The 14,707-nt window shown below is 40.6% G+C and overlaps 1 protein-coding gene across 4 annotated transcripts in view; it reads right to left on the bottom strand.

Annotated features, from left to right (window-relative positions):
* The window catches only part of Meis1 (Meis homeobox 1), a 140,308-nt gene that overhangs the window by 102,234 nt on the left and 23,367 nt on the right, over nucleotides 1-14,707 (bottom strand). For all 4 annotated transcript variants that reach the window (XM_027388072.2, XM_027388074.2, XM_035452884.1 and 1 more), the window contains one exon: nucleotides 6,147-6,258. In XM_027388072.2, coding sequence (XP_027243873.1) covers nucleotides 6,147-6,258 — 112 coding nt within the window. The remainder of the gene's footprint in view (nucleotides 1-6,146; nucleotides 6,259-14,707) is intronic.

Raw genomic sequence — 14,707 nt, 5'->3', positions numbered from 1 at the left:
GAAAGAAAGAAAGAAAGAAAGAAAGAAAGAAAGAAAGAAAGAAAGAAAGAAGGAAGGAAGGAAGGAAGGAAGGAAGGAAGGAAGGAAGGAAAGAAAGAGAAAGGAGGGATGAGAGAATGGAGGGAGAGAGGAAGAAAGGAGAAAGGAAGGAAGCATTTTTTAAACTTTTCATTTTCAAAGTTACAAATATTTTGTTTTTAAAACTAGTTGGAATTTCTTTAAATATAACTGTTTCTAAACAAGCAGTATTAACTTGATGTTTTCATCTGAAAAATTGCAAACAGAGAGCAGTTTCAGATTACAACCTAAACCTGAGTAGCTAGGGTACTTTTTCAAATTAAAATATCTTCTGTGGCCTCAACCACTCTCAAGTTGTCCATAGGAAAGAAATAAAGGAGGGAGGGTAACACTTAAGCCAAGCCATAATTGGAAGTATGTGAAAAATGAAGTGTCAGTTTGGTCAATAAAGGGCAAAGGTCAAGGGGAACTGCAGCCCCAACTCTGTGCGAAATGTGCTCATTAAGACATCCAATCAGAGGGCTCCTTCTCACCTATCCCATTATTCACTGGACAGCTGACTGTTTCAAATGCTTGGGTTTGGGCTGTTATTACTTTTCTTCTTCATGTAAAAAAGGCGAGCTGGTATATAAATCCTTGCTCAGTCATCTGGAACACAATGTGGCCCTTCCCCACCTTCCTCCCTCCGCCTCCCCCCTCCTCTCCAGCAGCTCTGCCTGCTGGCCTCACAAGCCTTCAAATTCCCTTCAATAACACAGGGAACTGCCTTCTGCCTCTCTGCTGCCTGAACTCATACAAAAGCTGGTATGGAGGGGGGTGAGGGCAGTGGGAGGCATCACAACTATTGATACTGTATGATATAGAAACAGCAGAGCTTTACAATTGCGTCCTCTTTAAAGAAACATACTACTTTAGCTTTTTTTGTTTTGTTTTGTTTTTCAGTGTTCCTGTTGATTGGAGTCCTTCCTCCAGAAGGAGTTCACAAGGGGTTTTTAGAGCTTCCAGTAGTCATTAAAGTCCTTTCAGGTTGAAATGTTTCTCATCAAATTTCTGTGTCAAAATAATACTTTTTCTCTAGCCTCACAAAAGAGGAAAATCAGATGAGCTTTAAGTGGGAAATGTTCTGCAAGAGAAATATTCTGCCTTGTTTTCTAAGCTCTTATTCTCAATGCAGTATGTCTTTGAAGGTGGGAAATATGGTAAGGATCTTAATACAGAATACAAATTAATCATATCAATCATTGTGCTCCCTTTGGAACTGGCACAGTCATCATTCCTCTTAGAATACAAAGCTAGGTCCTCACTCTCCAGCAAAGCAGTACCCCTGCATCTCACTGATTCAACCCATTGCGTGCCTGTCACCATGACATAGCTCAGCACTAGATCAGTACAGACACAGGAGAAGAGGGACTGTATTGGCAACAGAAAGAAATCTGGCAATTAACCTATTTTCATAAGGCATATGAGAATACTGCATGCCATAGTATGTGGTAGTCAGGAACTTGGGTTCTAAGGTTAGACCAAAAGTGTGGAGCCTCAATTCAAAAAGTAACCAACATGTGAGCTTTAGCCAATCTCTTAGCTTCTCTGTTCCCCCATGACCTGGTCTACATGATGAGGGAATGGAAATACCTAGCCAACCAACAATCCTTGCATCCTGGGCTATTATTTTTATGATCAGATAGTCAGTTCTCTTTACTTTGGAGCAAAGAAAAGAAGACATGCCCAAACTCATAATTCTGCCAGTCATTGCTAAAGCTGCTTGTGAGGCAGAATGGTTTCAGTAAGGAGCTTGGAGCTAGTGGGAAGAGGCACTAGCCTGGCTAGGCCTTCTGCTCCAAACTACTTCCTACAATAGAGCTTTGCTCTGTTCATCAGGGCATCCATGCACAGAAGGAAAAAAGGGATGTATGAAAATGTACACCTGCCAACGTGTACCACCCAATGCCACACTGCACAAGAGTGCTGTTCTAACAGCACACCCTGTTCTAATGCACTGCACAGCCCAGAGTCTAAGATCTCAGGGTTGAATTTGCAGGAGCTGTCTAGTATTTCTCCACTACTCCCTTTTTCTCCTGCAAAACGGGAAGCTATCAAAGAGCCAAGGGGATAAAAAAATTTTTTTCTAATGTCTTTGGAATTTCTTTGAAGGGAGTTAGAGAACAGACAATATCAATGTCATAGTGACAGCAACCGAATCCTCTACCAAACCACAGACGTGAAGCCCTCCCTTCTCAGTGCCAGTTTGAAGGGGTTTCACTGTTAAAGAATTAATTTCTGGAAAGGGTCACAAATGTTAATGTGAAATGAAAGTGGTTGACACAGGAAGAGTTGTCAAGATAAGTAATTTCAGTTGAGGAAGAGATATTATGATTTAAATATGAAATGTCCCCTCAAAAGGTTCAAGTGTTAAAGGTTTGGTCACTAGGTGATAGCTGTTCGAAAGGCGAATAGACATGAGGGCTTGAAACCTCATCAATGGATCAATCCATTGACAAATTCATAGTTGGATGGATGATTTGGAGGTGGGGCCTGCTTGGAGGAATTGGGTTATAGGGCCCTGTCCCTGAAGGTTTATCTTATTGTATCCTTTGTTGTCTTTCTGCAGCCTGTCTACCAACCACAAAGTGACAGACTGCTCCCCACCATGCTGCACGCCATGTTCAACTTCTTCACACACAGGCTCAGAAGCGATGGAGGGGCAAGCGAGCCTGACTTTTTCAAGATTTCAACCCTTGAAAAAGTGAGACAAAATAAAAATAAATCCTTCTTTAAGTTGGTTCAAGATATTTCATCACAGCAACAAAAGAAAAACCAACTCTGATATTTTATGCAAATCATGAAAAAGTCCCTAAACCATAATATATTCGGGATCTTCACAATTATATACTTTATCTATATTTTCTTTTGAATGCCTACACTTGGATTTATTTGTTTGTTTGTTCATTTATCCTTATGCAAATTTGTCCTGAAAATATTTTATTGATTATAGCAGTTATTAATATGAAAAAGATCAGGCATTCAAGAATCACCAAAATTGCTGGAGCTTTAAGGAAGGGACATTGCACCTTCTGAACCTCTCAGGAAGTTAAGATTTTCCTGGATGACTTACTTTCTTTGAAGTTTCCAAAACACAGGACTCATTTGAAATGTGCATTGCTGCTTAGTGACTTACACTGTGCAAAAGATGGGCTATTTAATAGAGGACTAAAGCCAAAGGAACTTTGTCTGTCTGTCTGTCTGTCTGTCTGTCTTTCTGTCTATTCATCCATTTATCCACTTACTTATTTTGTTCCACAGGTACCCAATGAAGTGGTGAAAACTGTTCAAATAATGTAGCAGAGAAAGTTTTGAAATGTGAAATTTGCTGCTGTCTCTGGGGAAAACACCTCTTTGTGTATGGTCTTGAAAGATTGAGTTATTTGTGTCTATTGGGTATATATGAAGACATGTTTACGGCTTTCTAAATCTTTTGGAGAGGGCTGTTATTTATCCAGTTGACTAAAATGGACTCAAAGTGTGTAAATAACTATTTAGGATACATACTATGAGCCAAATGCTGGCACACTTCCACTCCCATGCCTGCCAGAAAAGGCAGACAGGAAAAGTGTATAACACCACTGCACACAGTTAATCCGGAGGCTGTACAAAGGCCCAGCTTCACAGGTCTTGGGATGACGGAACAGGTTTAGAAGGGTCCAGGTTAGCATGGAAATGCTCACAACTTGTTTGAGCAACACCTTCAGGCCTCATTCTACGTTTGGCAGAAATAAGTTGTATGCCAAAGAAAATCCACCATGAAAGCAAAGAAGACTAGAGCTTTGCCTCCTCTTCCTACTGTTTACAAGTTAGAGCGGAAGGGACAGGGTAATTGACTAGGTTCTTTGGTGGGCAGGTGAGAAAGATGGTGGGATGAAAAGACTCTTAACATCCTGGAAATTTGCAACAGGTGGGTCTGCATTGCCTGGGGATGTCAGCATATCCCACACTTTACCTAGCTTGTATTGACTTCCTATGCTTTCTCTGGCACCAAGGTTGTTTCTATTCATTTTTGAAATTTTTAAATTTATTTTTATATATACATTTGTGTATGTACTCATCTGTATGTGCACCTCATGTGTACAGTACTCAAGGAGGCCAGAAGAGGGTGTCAGAGATACAGAGGTCATGAGCTATCTAAGAACCGGTGCTAGGAACGGGATCCAGGTCCTCTGCAAGAGTATCAATGTTCTTAACTACTTGAGCCATTTCTCCAAACCTGGGATTATTTACAAATGATTCAACCAAGGTGATTCAAATGAGATAATTTATATGAAAATGCTTTTTCAAACCCATAGGTGGTGGCCTGTAAGTATAAGAAGTATAAAGAGAAACAGCAGGAGTGGAAAGCTGGTCACATGCAGAGATAACCAGGTCATCATCAACTGAACTTCCGGAGATCACTGATCAAATGAAAGAAACATAGGAACTCTTAATTTCCGGTCACAGCTATAGGGGAAACACCTAGCATTGGATCTTTGCTCTCCAAAAATTCTCTTATCTGATCATGTTTAGAAGCTTGTGCATTACATCTCTAAGTTCTACATTTCCTCAGTCTGCAAGCCTTAATGCCTCAGCTAAATGACCCTCTGATTCTTAGATTAAATATGTTTTTTAAAGCAAGGAACGAAAGCAAAAATGAAACAAACAAAACACTAGGCTGTGACCCCATGTAGCAGTTCTGGGCTATAGGAAAAAAAAATTTAGATTGCATTTACACCTCTTGGAAAACTCATAGTGTAAGTAGAATTCTTCAAGCCAGGCTTCCGATGGAAAATGCTGACACCACCCTCACACTCCAAACAGCAATGCCATAACACATACACACACACTTGAAAGAAAAAAGGCCTCTTGGATTTATGCTGCATATCATTTTCCAGTAAAAGTCAGAGGTCAGAGGTTACCTGCTTCTACCTCAGCTCTGGACTGGTTTACTATTCCAGGCTCCATTTTTACTAGGCTTCTACTTCTGATGAAGTCAGCAACTTTTTTTTAAACAATAAAATGTCTCCAATGCTTAAAATTACATCTGCAGAAGTTATTTCTGGGGGAAATACCACACATATGCCTTAAAAAAAAAAAAGAGCTTTCCTGCTCCTATTTTCCAATCAATCATGCTAAATCCACTGTAGACTTTGTAGTTCTAATTGATGTGTCCTGATTAAGTTAGACAACCACATTCCTTTCTTTGCTGAGTAACACTCCATTAAAAAATGATCACAAAATCAAATTCTAAAACTACCTACTGTGGACTCAGAGGCAGCTTCAGTAAAGCAGTCTTTCATAGTCAGATGCAAACTTTAATTTTTTAACTCTAATTTCCTTAATTACACACAAAACCCACAGGAGTAACACCCTTCTCCAAAATATTTTGATATTGAGTCTCCTTGTTGCTGAAGACCACTATGATGTTTATGCTTTATTTCTAACTAGCTATTGTAAAGCATGTATGTCCATGAACATCCCCATGTAGACAAAAGTATACATCTAAAGTGCAGCACAAAGTAAGTAGATTTCCTCCTGTGTCTAATCTGGCTTTGCAATGAATCTAAACCTCAAAGAAAATAAATAAGACCACAGCCTTAGACCCAGTGCAGAGGGAAACCTACCATAGGTTGCCAAATTGCCTTCTAAGAATTACACCTCAACATGGATCTACTACTTTTGGTAGTGCTGGGTTTGAACTGAGGGCCAGGTGCATTCTAGGCAAGCCCTCTATCTACACTGAGCTGGGTGGTCAATTCTTCCTAAAATCTTTAAATATTGTTAGGACTCTCAATGTAGGTTTCTCTATGATCCTTTGAAAAGCCCCAAGGACATCACACTAGGGTATTGGTGCCATGCTATTTGTACACACTTGAATTTCTCATCTATTTCTCTAATCTTGCCTCAGTTGATTGTGAAGGTGACCAGGTGACAGGGAGGGCACTGAAGAATTGCGCCAGAGACTGAACAAGATGAACAGATTCTCACATTATATGGGATTTGTGTTCTGGGAGAAGCTCTAGGGATAGGAACTGACTTCCTGACATTTTCCAACCCTTGAACACAAAGCAAGAAGCAAGGGAGAATGAGAACCCCTCTCCTACCTTGCTCACTGCTGTTATCCCCACTGTGTGAAGTGTGGCCACCGCTGGAAGGGCCCGGGGTTCCTCCTGAACGAGTGGATGCCGTGTCATCATGATCTCTATTCCAAGAGGGCTGTGGGGGCACAAATCAGAAATCTGAGTAAAAGCCATCTGTTAACAGGGTGTGATCCCATCAGACAATGACAAATTGGGGAGGGCTACAGGGGACAACATTGCCATCATTCCCACTCTTCTACAAAACTGGTCTTAGCTCGGGGCTGCATAGGTATATTCAAAATCTGCCAGTCTCAGCTTCCAGATTATAATAGTTAGTGTGTAAGTAATTGCATGTTTTATTAACAAGGAAACAAAGACATTTCAGACTCAGGGGACTTTTGCTGCCACTTGAATCTAACTATACTTTTAACCCTCTGGTAGAGCACTCTGCTACTCTAGAAATGCAAAGTGGGAGGAATGATCTCTAACACTGTGTTCTCAGAGGCCTCTGCTTCATTCTAGGAGACAAACCTGGTGGAGCTTTCAAGATCTCACAATCTGACCTAGGTCTATAATAGCTAGTGTGTGTCAGCTGTTTGCCTAGTGGTACACAGCAACTGGACCAGGCACAGAGACAAAAAAGAAATGCTAACAATAGATTTACATGGACTGTATACACTCAGCCCCATGCCGAGCCTTCTTGTACTATTGAACAGAAAACAGATGTTGCTTCTTATCACTGGTGCATTTGAAAGTAACATTCAGATTGACTGCAAATTCAATTCTTAGGGAAAACAATCATGGTGATACTTCTTCCAAATCTCTCTTTATCACCAGACAAGACTTGAATGAGCTTTCAGTGCTTGCTTTCAAAACCAGCCTCATGAGTCACTGGTCATCCCCTGCAGTAGGAGTGATGCAGAATAGAGGGCTGGATCTTGGCTGGGAAGTGATGTTTGTCTTCAAGATTATTAGTGGGGAGGCAAGATGATCTTATGTGTAAAATATGTATACATCATTTCAGTCATAGACGGTCATGGTTCGTGACTCTGTTGTAGTGAAGTTTATTGACCCTTCCACAAGTGGGATATGCCTAGCAGAATCACTGCTCTTTGTTTATTTCTTGAAAAGCATTTACCCATCCCAGAGACAATAAAAAGGGCTGAGAAGATCAAATAATTCAGACATCCAGGGCCAAGAAAATGAAGACCCTGCCCACAAGGCCTGCTGTACTGGAACCCCAAGGGAGACTCAATACTCCTTTAATGGACACTTCACCCCACCCTTGGTCTGAAGACTGGTGCCACCCCCAAAATGGATCAAGCCACAGAACATATCACTTGTATGTTTAAATCACCAATTATGCATATTCTCAAAACCAGTGCTAATTGATGTGTGGATTCTGTGATTGAGAGCTATATGAACTGTAAAAGAAGTGTGTTCTGCAGAAACTTATTTTGAAGCATACCAGAAGAACACTCTAAGATGTAATCTGGAACACATGCTCAGAATGCAAACAGTTAATGCATAAATTTTCAGTTTGTACAACTGCAGCTCTAAAAGGGGGACTTGTTTATTCAGAGCTCTGCAGAGAGAATGGTACAGCACCCAGGGGACAGACAATGCCAGGCACAAAACCCCGGTGCCTCGACATGTAAAAGGATGTTTTTCTGTGTGCTACAAATCCCACTTGAAAATATAATTAGAAGGAGAAAATGGCAAACTATTGCATTAACTGTAATTGAACAAAAGACCAGCAAGGCATGTGGGAGGCTGCAGGAGCCCGTGGGAGTCTCAGGATGCATGAGATCCTGAGAGGGATGTCTCCTGGGCACTCTCATTTTCTTTATGTTGTCCCTCACTACTATTGTTGACTGGTGATCTGACTTGTAATTAATAGAAAAGATAGTAATAACAAGCTAAAATACAGAGCAGCAGACTAACCTCATCAGGAACACGTTTGTTAATCTGATTAAGAGCAGGACTCCAGAAAGGTGACGTAGACCCAGAGAATCTTTCCGTGTCAGACAGGAAGCTGTCCTCCTTTCTGCCAGAACAGACCTGATATATTCACTATCTTTTAATGAGCTCCACTGATTTATTCAGTTCTGCTCCACTCCCTCCCCCACTTTTCTACTGTGCAGGATGTAGATTAATTCAATGCTTAATTGTTTAGTAAATTCAATTTTCCACATTCTATTCTGCATAGCTTTAGCTAAGGTTCTTAAATCTTCAGCGGTGAGCCCTGAGCTCAGTGTTTGTGATCTGTGCCTACCTTTTTCATCACCATTTTTCTTCATCCACCACTTAATTCACCATGAAAAGATTTTCCTTGCTGGAAATTCTGATTCCGCTATGATCTGTGAGGCATTCCGATTCATTGCATTTTCATTGTGTTGGGTCTTAGATGCGGGGCTCCTCTTTTCTCACAGCTATGGCCACATTATACAGGCATTCATGCAAGAAGTGTTGGATTCCACCTCAGTTTATCCAAAATTTGTGCAATCTATATGTTTAAATTTGTGTGTTCACCAAAAGTAGGCACCCGTATTTTCCATCTAATATCATTCTTCTCACAGCCGTACTCTTGCAGAAGGCCTGTGAACACTGAATACAGCTCCCTGAAATGAAATCTAACTTTTGTGGTCCTTTCTGGAATTAGCATTGTGTATTAGCATTTCAAGAATGGCGTAGTCACATGAAACTGAGCATCAGAAGAAATCTACGGGGTTACCAAAACAGAACAAGAACTGTGCTTACATCAGTTCATTAAGCAAGATTAAAGTGCAAGTATCAGAAACAGCTCATGAGCTCCTTCAGTATAAATATGTAAGACAGCCCTAATCAGAAAGAACTGCCCCAAAAGTCATCTACCAGGGAGTTTCAGTTAGAATAACACATGTTTCTGACTATACGTGGCCTCACCAAACAGCATCATTATTTGAAAATTAAAATATGTGCATATGATTAAGGACGGAAATCTGTGAAGTTGTGAGTTGCTTGGGGCCACTTAAAAAGTAAGGTTGACAGAATAGAATCAACAGTGCATTGAGCTGGATGTACAGCAAATCTTAGGCATGGTCCTAGATTAAGTCACACATGCTTCTTGGCTTCAGTGTCTGTAATTTCAGAATAAGTGGTGGCTATGCTCTCATCTGTGAGGAAAACCACTAAAATAAAGTCCCTAACCTGAAGTTCTATTACCACCTATGGGATATTTTGGGGATGGGGTCTGTTTTACTAATTCTTGTGTTTAGGTACATGCTTGCTTGTCTAATTCTTATGTTTAGGTACATGCTTGCTTGCAGATTTTTTCCTGGATGGTAATGTCTATAACTGTCCACCAAATTCTCAAGGGAATATGTGACTCTAAAAGTGTAAGACTCACTAACATAGGAGGTAGTTACAGACTAGACACAAAGCCAGAGAGGACAGACTTCTGAACCCACTGAGTCTACACTTGCTGAACAGTGTGCTGGTACACTCCAAACAGGACTGTACTAAGTGGAATGGGGAAGCTGAAAGCAACGCTCCATCAGAAAGTTCCCTTTGGTCGATGTGCAAATATTATGGGTTACATCTAAAATGACTTAACTCCATTCAGGATTTTTTGGGTTTTTTGTTTGTTTTGTTTTGTTTTGTTTTTTCTAATTCTGGGGTTTCAAAAGACAGCAATTTAAAAATATTTGAAGTAAGCCACAGTTTTTCCTATCTTTTCTTACTTCAGCAGCTCAAACACTTCCATTATTTGTTTTGAGTTTTTTGTTTGTTGGTTTCACTTCCTAAGAATGAAGCAAAAACCTCATTTGGCTTGTTCTCTTTCCAGTGTTTCAGTGAAGGTCCTTTCTGTTGAGAGGGGACCTTGCTGTCATCGGGTAGCAGGCAGCCATGACCTCTTCTGACTGTAGGCCATCTCAGGACAAGGAGAGGAGCTCACTCTGCTCAAACTGCTCTTCTAAGAGCTAGAAACAACCCATGGCTGAAACAAATGCTAAGGGAACTAGCTAGAATTGTTGTTTCTTATTTTCCCAGCCCTATCTCAGCAACTGCACTTTTAAAATATACTCTGATTCTTACACCTTAGATTGTGAGGTGCTTTGATGGGCCTTTTCTTACCATTTACATTTTCCTTGAACAATTTCTTTCACTAGTGTAGTGTGTGAATTAGCACATATATTAACTAAACCTTGTATCTAATGCTACAAACAGTTCCTCCTGTTGTAGTGACCCCAAAACATAAAATTATTTTCGTTACTACTCCATAACTGCAATTTTTGTTATGAATAGTAACGTAAATATTTTTGGAGGTAGTAGTCTGTCGAAGGGGTTGAGACCCCCAGGTTGAGAACCACTGACCTGTGGGTTTCTTCTTCGCTTTTTGGTTTATATAAACAAATATATGACAAACCACCTCCATGCAAAGATGTCTACTTCAATCGATACATCCAAGACTGAACTCTTCCCCCAAAGTCTCCAAGTCATTATTTTTCTTGTTTGTTTAAACACAGGGTCTCATTAGATGGCCTGGAGCTCATTGTATAGCCCAGGGTGGCCACAAACTTAAGACAATTCTCCTGCCTTCACCTCCTGAGTGCTAGTATTTCAGGTGTGCAACAGCTTGGTTAACGTGTTCTGTTTTATTCTCCATGCTAATTCGTATCATACCATCCCTCCAATGTAAAAATCCAATAGCTGCCTGGTATGAAGACACATGCCTTTAATCCCAGCACTCGGGAGGCAGAGATAGGCGGATTTTCGTGAGCTCTGAGGCCAATCAGGTCTACAAAGTGAGTTCCGGGTCAGTTAGAGTTGTTACACAGAGAAACCCTGCCTCAAAAACAAACAAACAAACAAAAAAAACTACAGCAAAACAATAACCGCCCCCAAATAAAACGAAAAACCAATAAGCGTCTGTGCCTCTCCCAATTATGAGAGTCATCATGTTTTCTCCATTTTACCACTAAATAACTGTCACATAAATCACCCCAGCTTCGAAGGAGCTGAGTTTCACTAAAACTCGGGCTTCATGGAGGCAGAGATGGCTCTGGTGTCCTCACCTGAGTTGGGTCCGGAGTATCAAGCACAGCTCCGTGCTGGAGCTTAAGGAATAACGCCAATGAACTGTTCCCTACTATCTACAGAGTATCATCTAAGTTCATTTGCCTCACTCCTGAAGCCTGCAGTGCCTCTCTGGGGGGCACTTTTCTTTTTCCTTGGATTCTAGCAAGCCCCGCCACACGTAATCTCTGTAAAACACTCTGTAGTTTATCACTCCAAGCCTCAGCCCACCCTCCGCTGCTTGCCATGACCTGCTCTGCCCTGACAGACACACGCTGTCCCTGGATGAGTCTTCTCGATGGAGCTCTCAAAACACCTCATCCACACCTCTGTCATTTTGTGACCTCATTGCTCTGTGATGACCTGTCGAACCTATCTATAATTCTTTGCAATGAACACTTCAGAATATGCCTTATTGGTCTTTATATCTCCCATCCTAGGAAATAACACATACAAATGCATTTTTAAATATTTTTATCATGTGTGTGTATGTATGTATGTATGCATGCATGTATGCTCTGTGTGGGTATGTGCACCTGAGTGCAGGTCCCTTCGAGGTGTCGGATCCCTTGGAGCTGGAGTTACAGGCAATTGTGAGCTATAGAGCATGGATTCTGAGAACCAAACTCCAGTCCTCTGCAAATACTACATGGTCTTAACATCTGAGCCATATCTCCAGCCTCACAAATATATTTTTGAGAAAATTAATCGATTAATCAATGGACAAGGGATTTCTGTGGTAAAGTGTACATAATATCTTTGTTGCTTATATTAAACATTACAAAACCACCACAAGTACTTGTAAGATTCATTAATATCTAGTTGCAGCGTAGCACATGAAGGGAAGGAAGGGAGGGAGGGTGGAAGGAAAACAGAAAGAATTCAGAATTAGGCAGATCCTAAAACCTTGCTGTACCTAAACAAGTCACAACATCTCTAACCTTAATGGCCTTATCTGTAAAGGGGGAATTAAAAAAACAAAAACTGTCCCCCTGGAACAATTGAAGGGAGGAATTTGCAAGTAGAAGGGATAAGGAAGGACAACAAATGGTGATGGGAAGTGAATATGAGCAAAATGCAATGACATACATATATGAAAATGTCATGCTGTAATCCATTGCTTTTATACTAACTAAAAAACCAATGTAAAAAATACTCTAAAACTGTGCCCCCGCAGATATAGCATACATATATTGCAAGCATGCAGCAGTACTCAATTAAGTGACAACTACTATAGGTTTAATGGGGAAATTCACATTGACCCAGTCAACCCTGAAACATCTACCTACAGATGTATCTAGGTCATAGGATAGAATGCTGATAGAATGATAAACATTTCTGTTGGGCTTTATGCTGGCCAGTTTTTGTCAAGCTGGCACAAGTTAGAGTATCTGGGAAAAGGGACCCTCAATTGAGAAATTGCTTCCATCAGAGTGGTCTTTAGGCAAGTCTATAGGGCATTTTCTTCATTGATGATTGATATGAAAGGGTCCAGCCTTTGTGGATGGTCTCATACCCAAGCAACTGGTCCTAGATTACATAAAAAACCAAGTTGAGAAAGCCATAAAGTTAGTCAGCCAGCAAGCAGTGTTCCACCATGGTCTCTGCTTCAGTTACTGTCTCCAGATTCCTACTTCCAAGTTCCTGACTTGAGTTCCCAGCTCTGTTTCCCTTGATGGTGCCCTGTGCCATGGAATTGTAAGCTCTATAAACCCCTTCCTCCTCCAAGATGCTTTTGGTCATGATATTTATCACAACAACAGAGAAGCAAAGTAGGAAAGGCTATATCCCAGTTGGTATGTTCTCAAAGAATGCAAACTGATCTTATTTTCACCTTGAAATAACATAATTTCACAGTGGTCTGCTTCTTCCCACCCCATCAAGTTTAATTTGGTATCTATTGTTATAAATCACTTAATAGTATTCAAAATAATTTGATGTTTTTTCCCAACTTATCACTCATATCAGAACAATGTCAAAAATCCTCTTTTCTGAACTAAAATTAAATCTCTTTTATTGTAAAAAGCAACAGAAAAAACTTTCCCCTCCTGGTCTCCTTCAAAAATGGTGGACAACTGAGTCTGGTGATCTTGACAGAGAAAAGGTCCTCTGGATGCTATGAAGAAGCCAGAGAAACAAGCAGAGTTCAAAATCTGAAGGCTGTCTACACAGCACCAGGGCTCTCTAGCAAAGACTATCTAGTGACCTAGAAGAGCTGGTGCCTCTCAAAAGGCATAGACTGAGTCCTTCCAGATCAGGAGACTCACCAATACACATGACACATGTGCTTGTGTGCTTGATAGTCATGCACACACTCATTCAAAAAAATCCCCATGTCAACATATACCACACACACACACACACACACACACACACACACACACACACACACACGCCAGTTCACACTTAGTTGTTATCATGGAGGATGGAGTTGCTGGATGGCACCTTTCCACCACACGAGGAGAGCCAGAGCTAATTAACTTTTCACTTTCTATCTCTTAAAAGCACTTGATATCAGCCCTTATGATTCTTGGCAAACCCCTCAACCAAAGAGGACAGAGCAAAGAGGACAGAAACATGCAAATACAGAGGAACGGTATTTCACCACTTCAGTGAGAAAGAGGGTTCTGTTCACTAGTGCAGACTTGAAAGTGGGGACTGAGGGATGCTGAGACACTCCTGGGAATGAGGATTTAGAGTTTGATAAACTGACACTCCTACAGCTATCCTTACCAACCCCATTTGCATCTTCCTCATACACAAAACTCACCATACAGTCACCAAATTCATTCAACCACTGTTTATTAGACACCTGCATTATAGAGCAATTTGGGAGAACTCGTTTGTTCTTCTCAAAACATGTTCCTTTGAGTCTACACCTTCTCAAGCTAAAATATAGGTAATTCAAACAAAGTGTAAACTTTTTGTAGGGATTTGAAAAGATTCCTGGAACTCATTAAACAAAATTGTTTAACCAAAGTCCAGGCAAGCAGTATTCTTTGTTTTGTTTTGTTTTGTGTTTGTTTGTTTTAATGGAGTAAATCTGTCTTGTCCCCTTTTAAGCTTTTAGTTGTTTTTAAATGTCAGAAGCATTAAAAAATTAATGCTTTGATACACAGAGATGCTGTGGAGTGAAAGACCATAGTAAAATGTTTGGGGAGGGGCTAGAGAGATGACTCTGCAGCTAAGAGCACTGACTGCTCTTCCAGAGGACCTGGGTTTGATTCTCAGCACCTATATAGAGCTCCACTCATGGAGATCACAACCATGTGTAGCTCCAGTTCCAGGGGATCCAACATACTCTTCTAACCACAGCAGGCCTGTATGCATATGTGCACAAACAAACATACATGCAAAACATCCATGCACATGAAAAATAATAGTAAGGTTAAAATATTTCAACTGTTTTCAAAAATGTCTGAAACATTAAATAGGACATTTGAGATTAAACATCTCTAGGTCCATAACTCCTGCTGATGGATGACAAAGTGTGGGAAGCAATTGCTGGTGACAGAAGAATACAATCC

Source organism: Cricetulus griseus (assembly GCF_003668045.3).
Source record: "Cricetulus griseus strain 17A/GY chromosome 1 unlocalized genomic scaffold, alternate assembly CriGri-PICRH-1.0 chr1_1, whole genome shotgun sequence".
NCBI classification, from domain to species: domain Eukaryota; kingdom Metazoa; phylum Chordata; class Mammalia; order Rodentia; family Cricetidae; genus Cricetulus; species Cricetulus griseus.
Note: the sequence above shows the minus strand (reverse complement) of the source record. Positions and strands in the feature narration are given on the sequence as shown.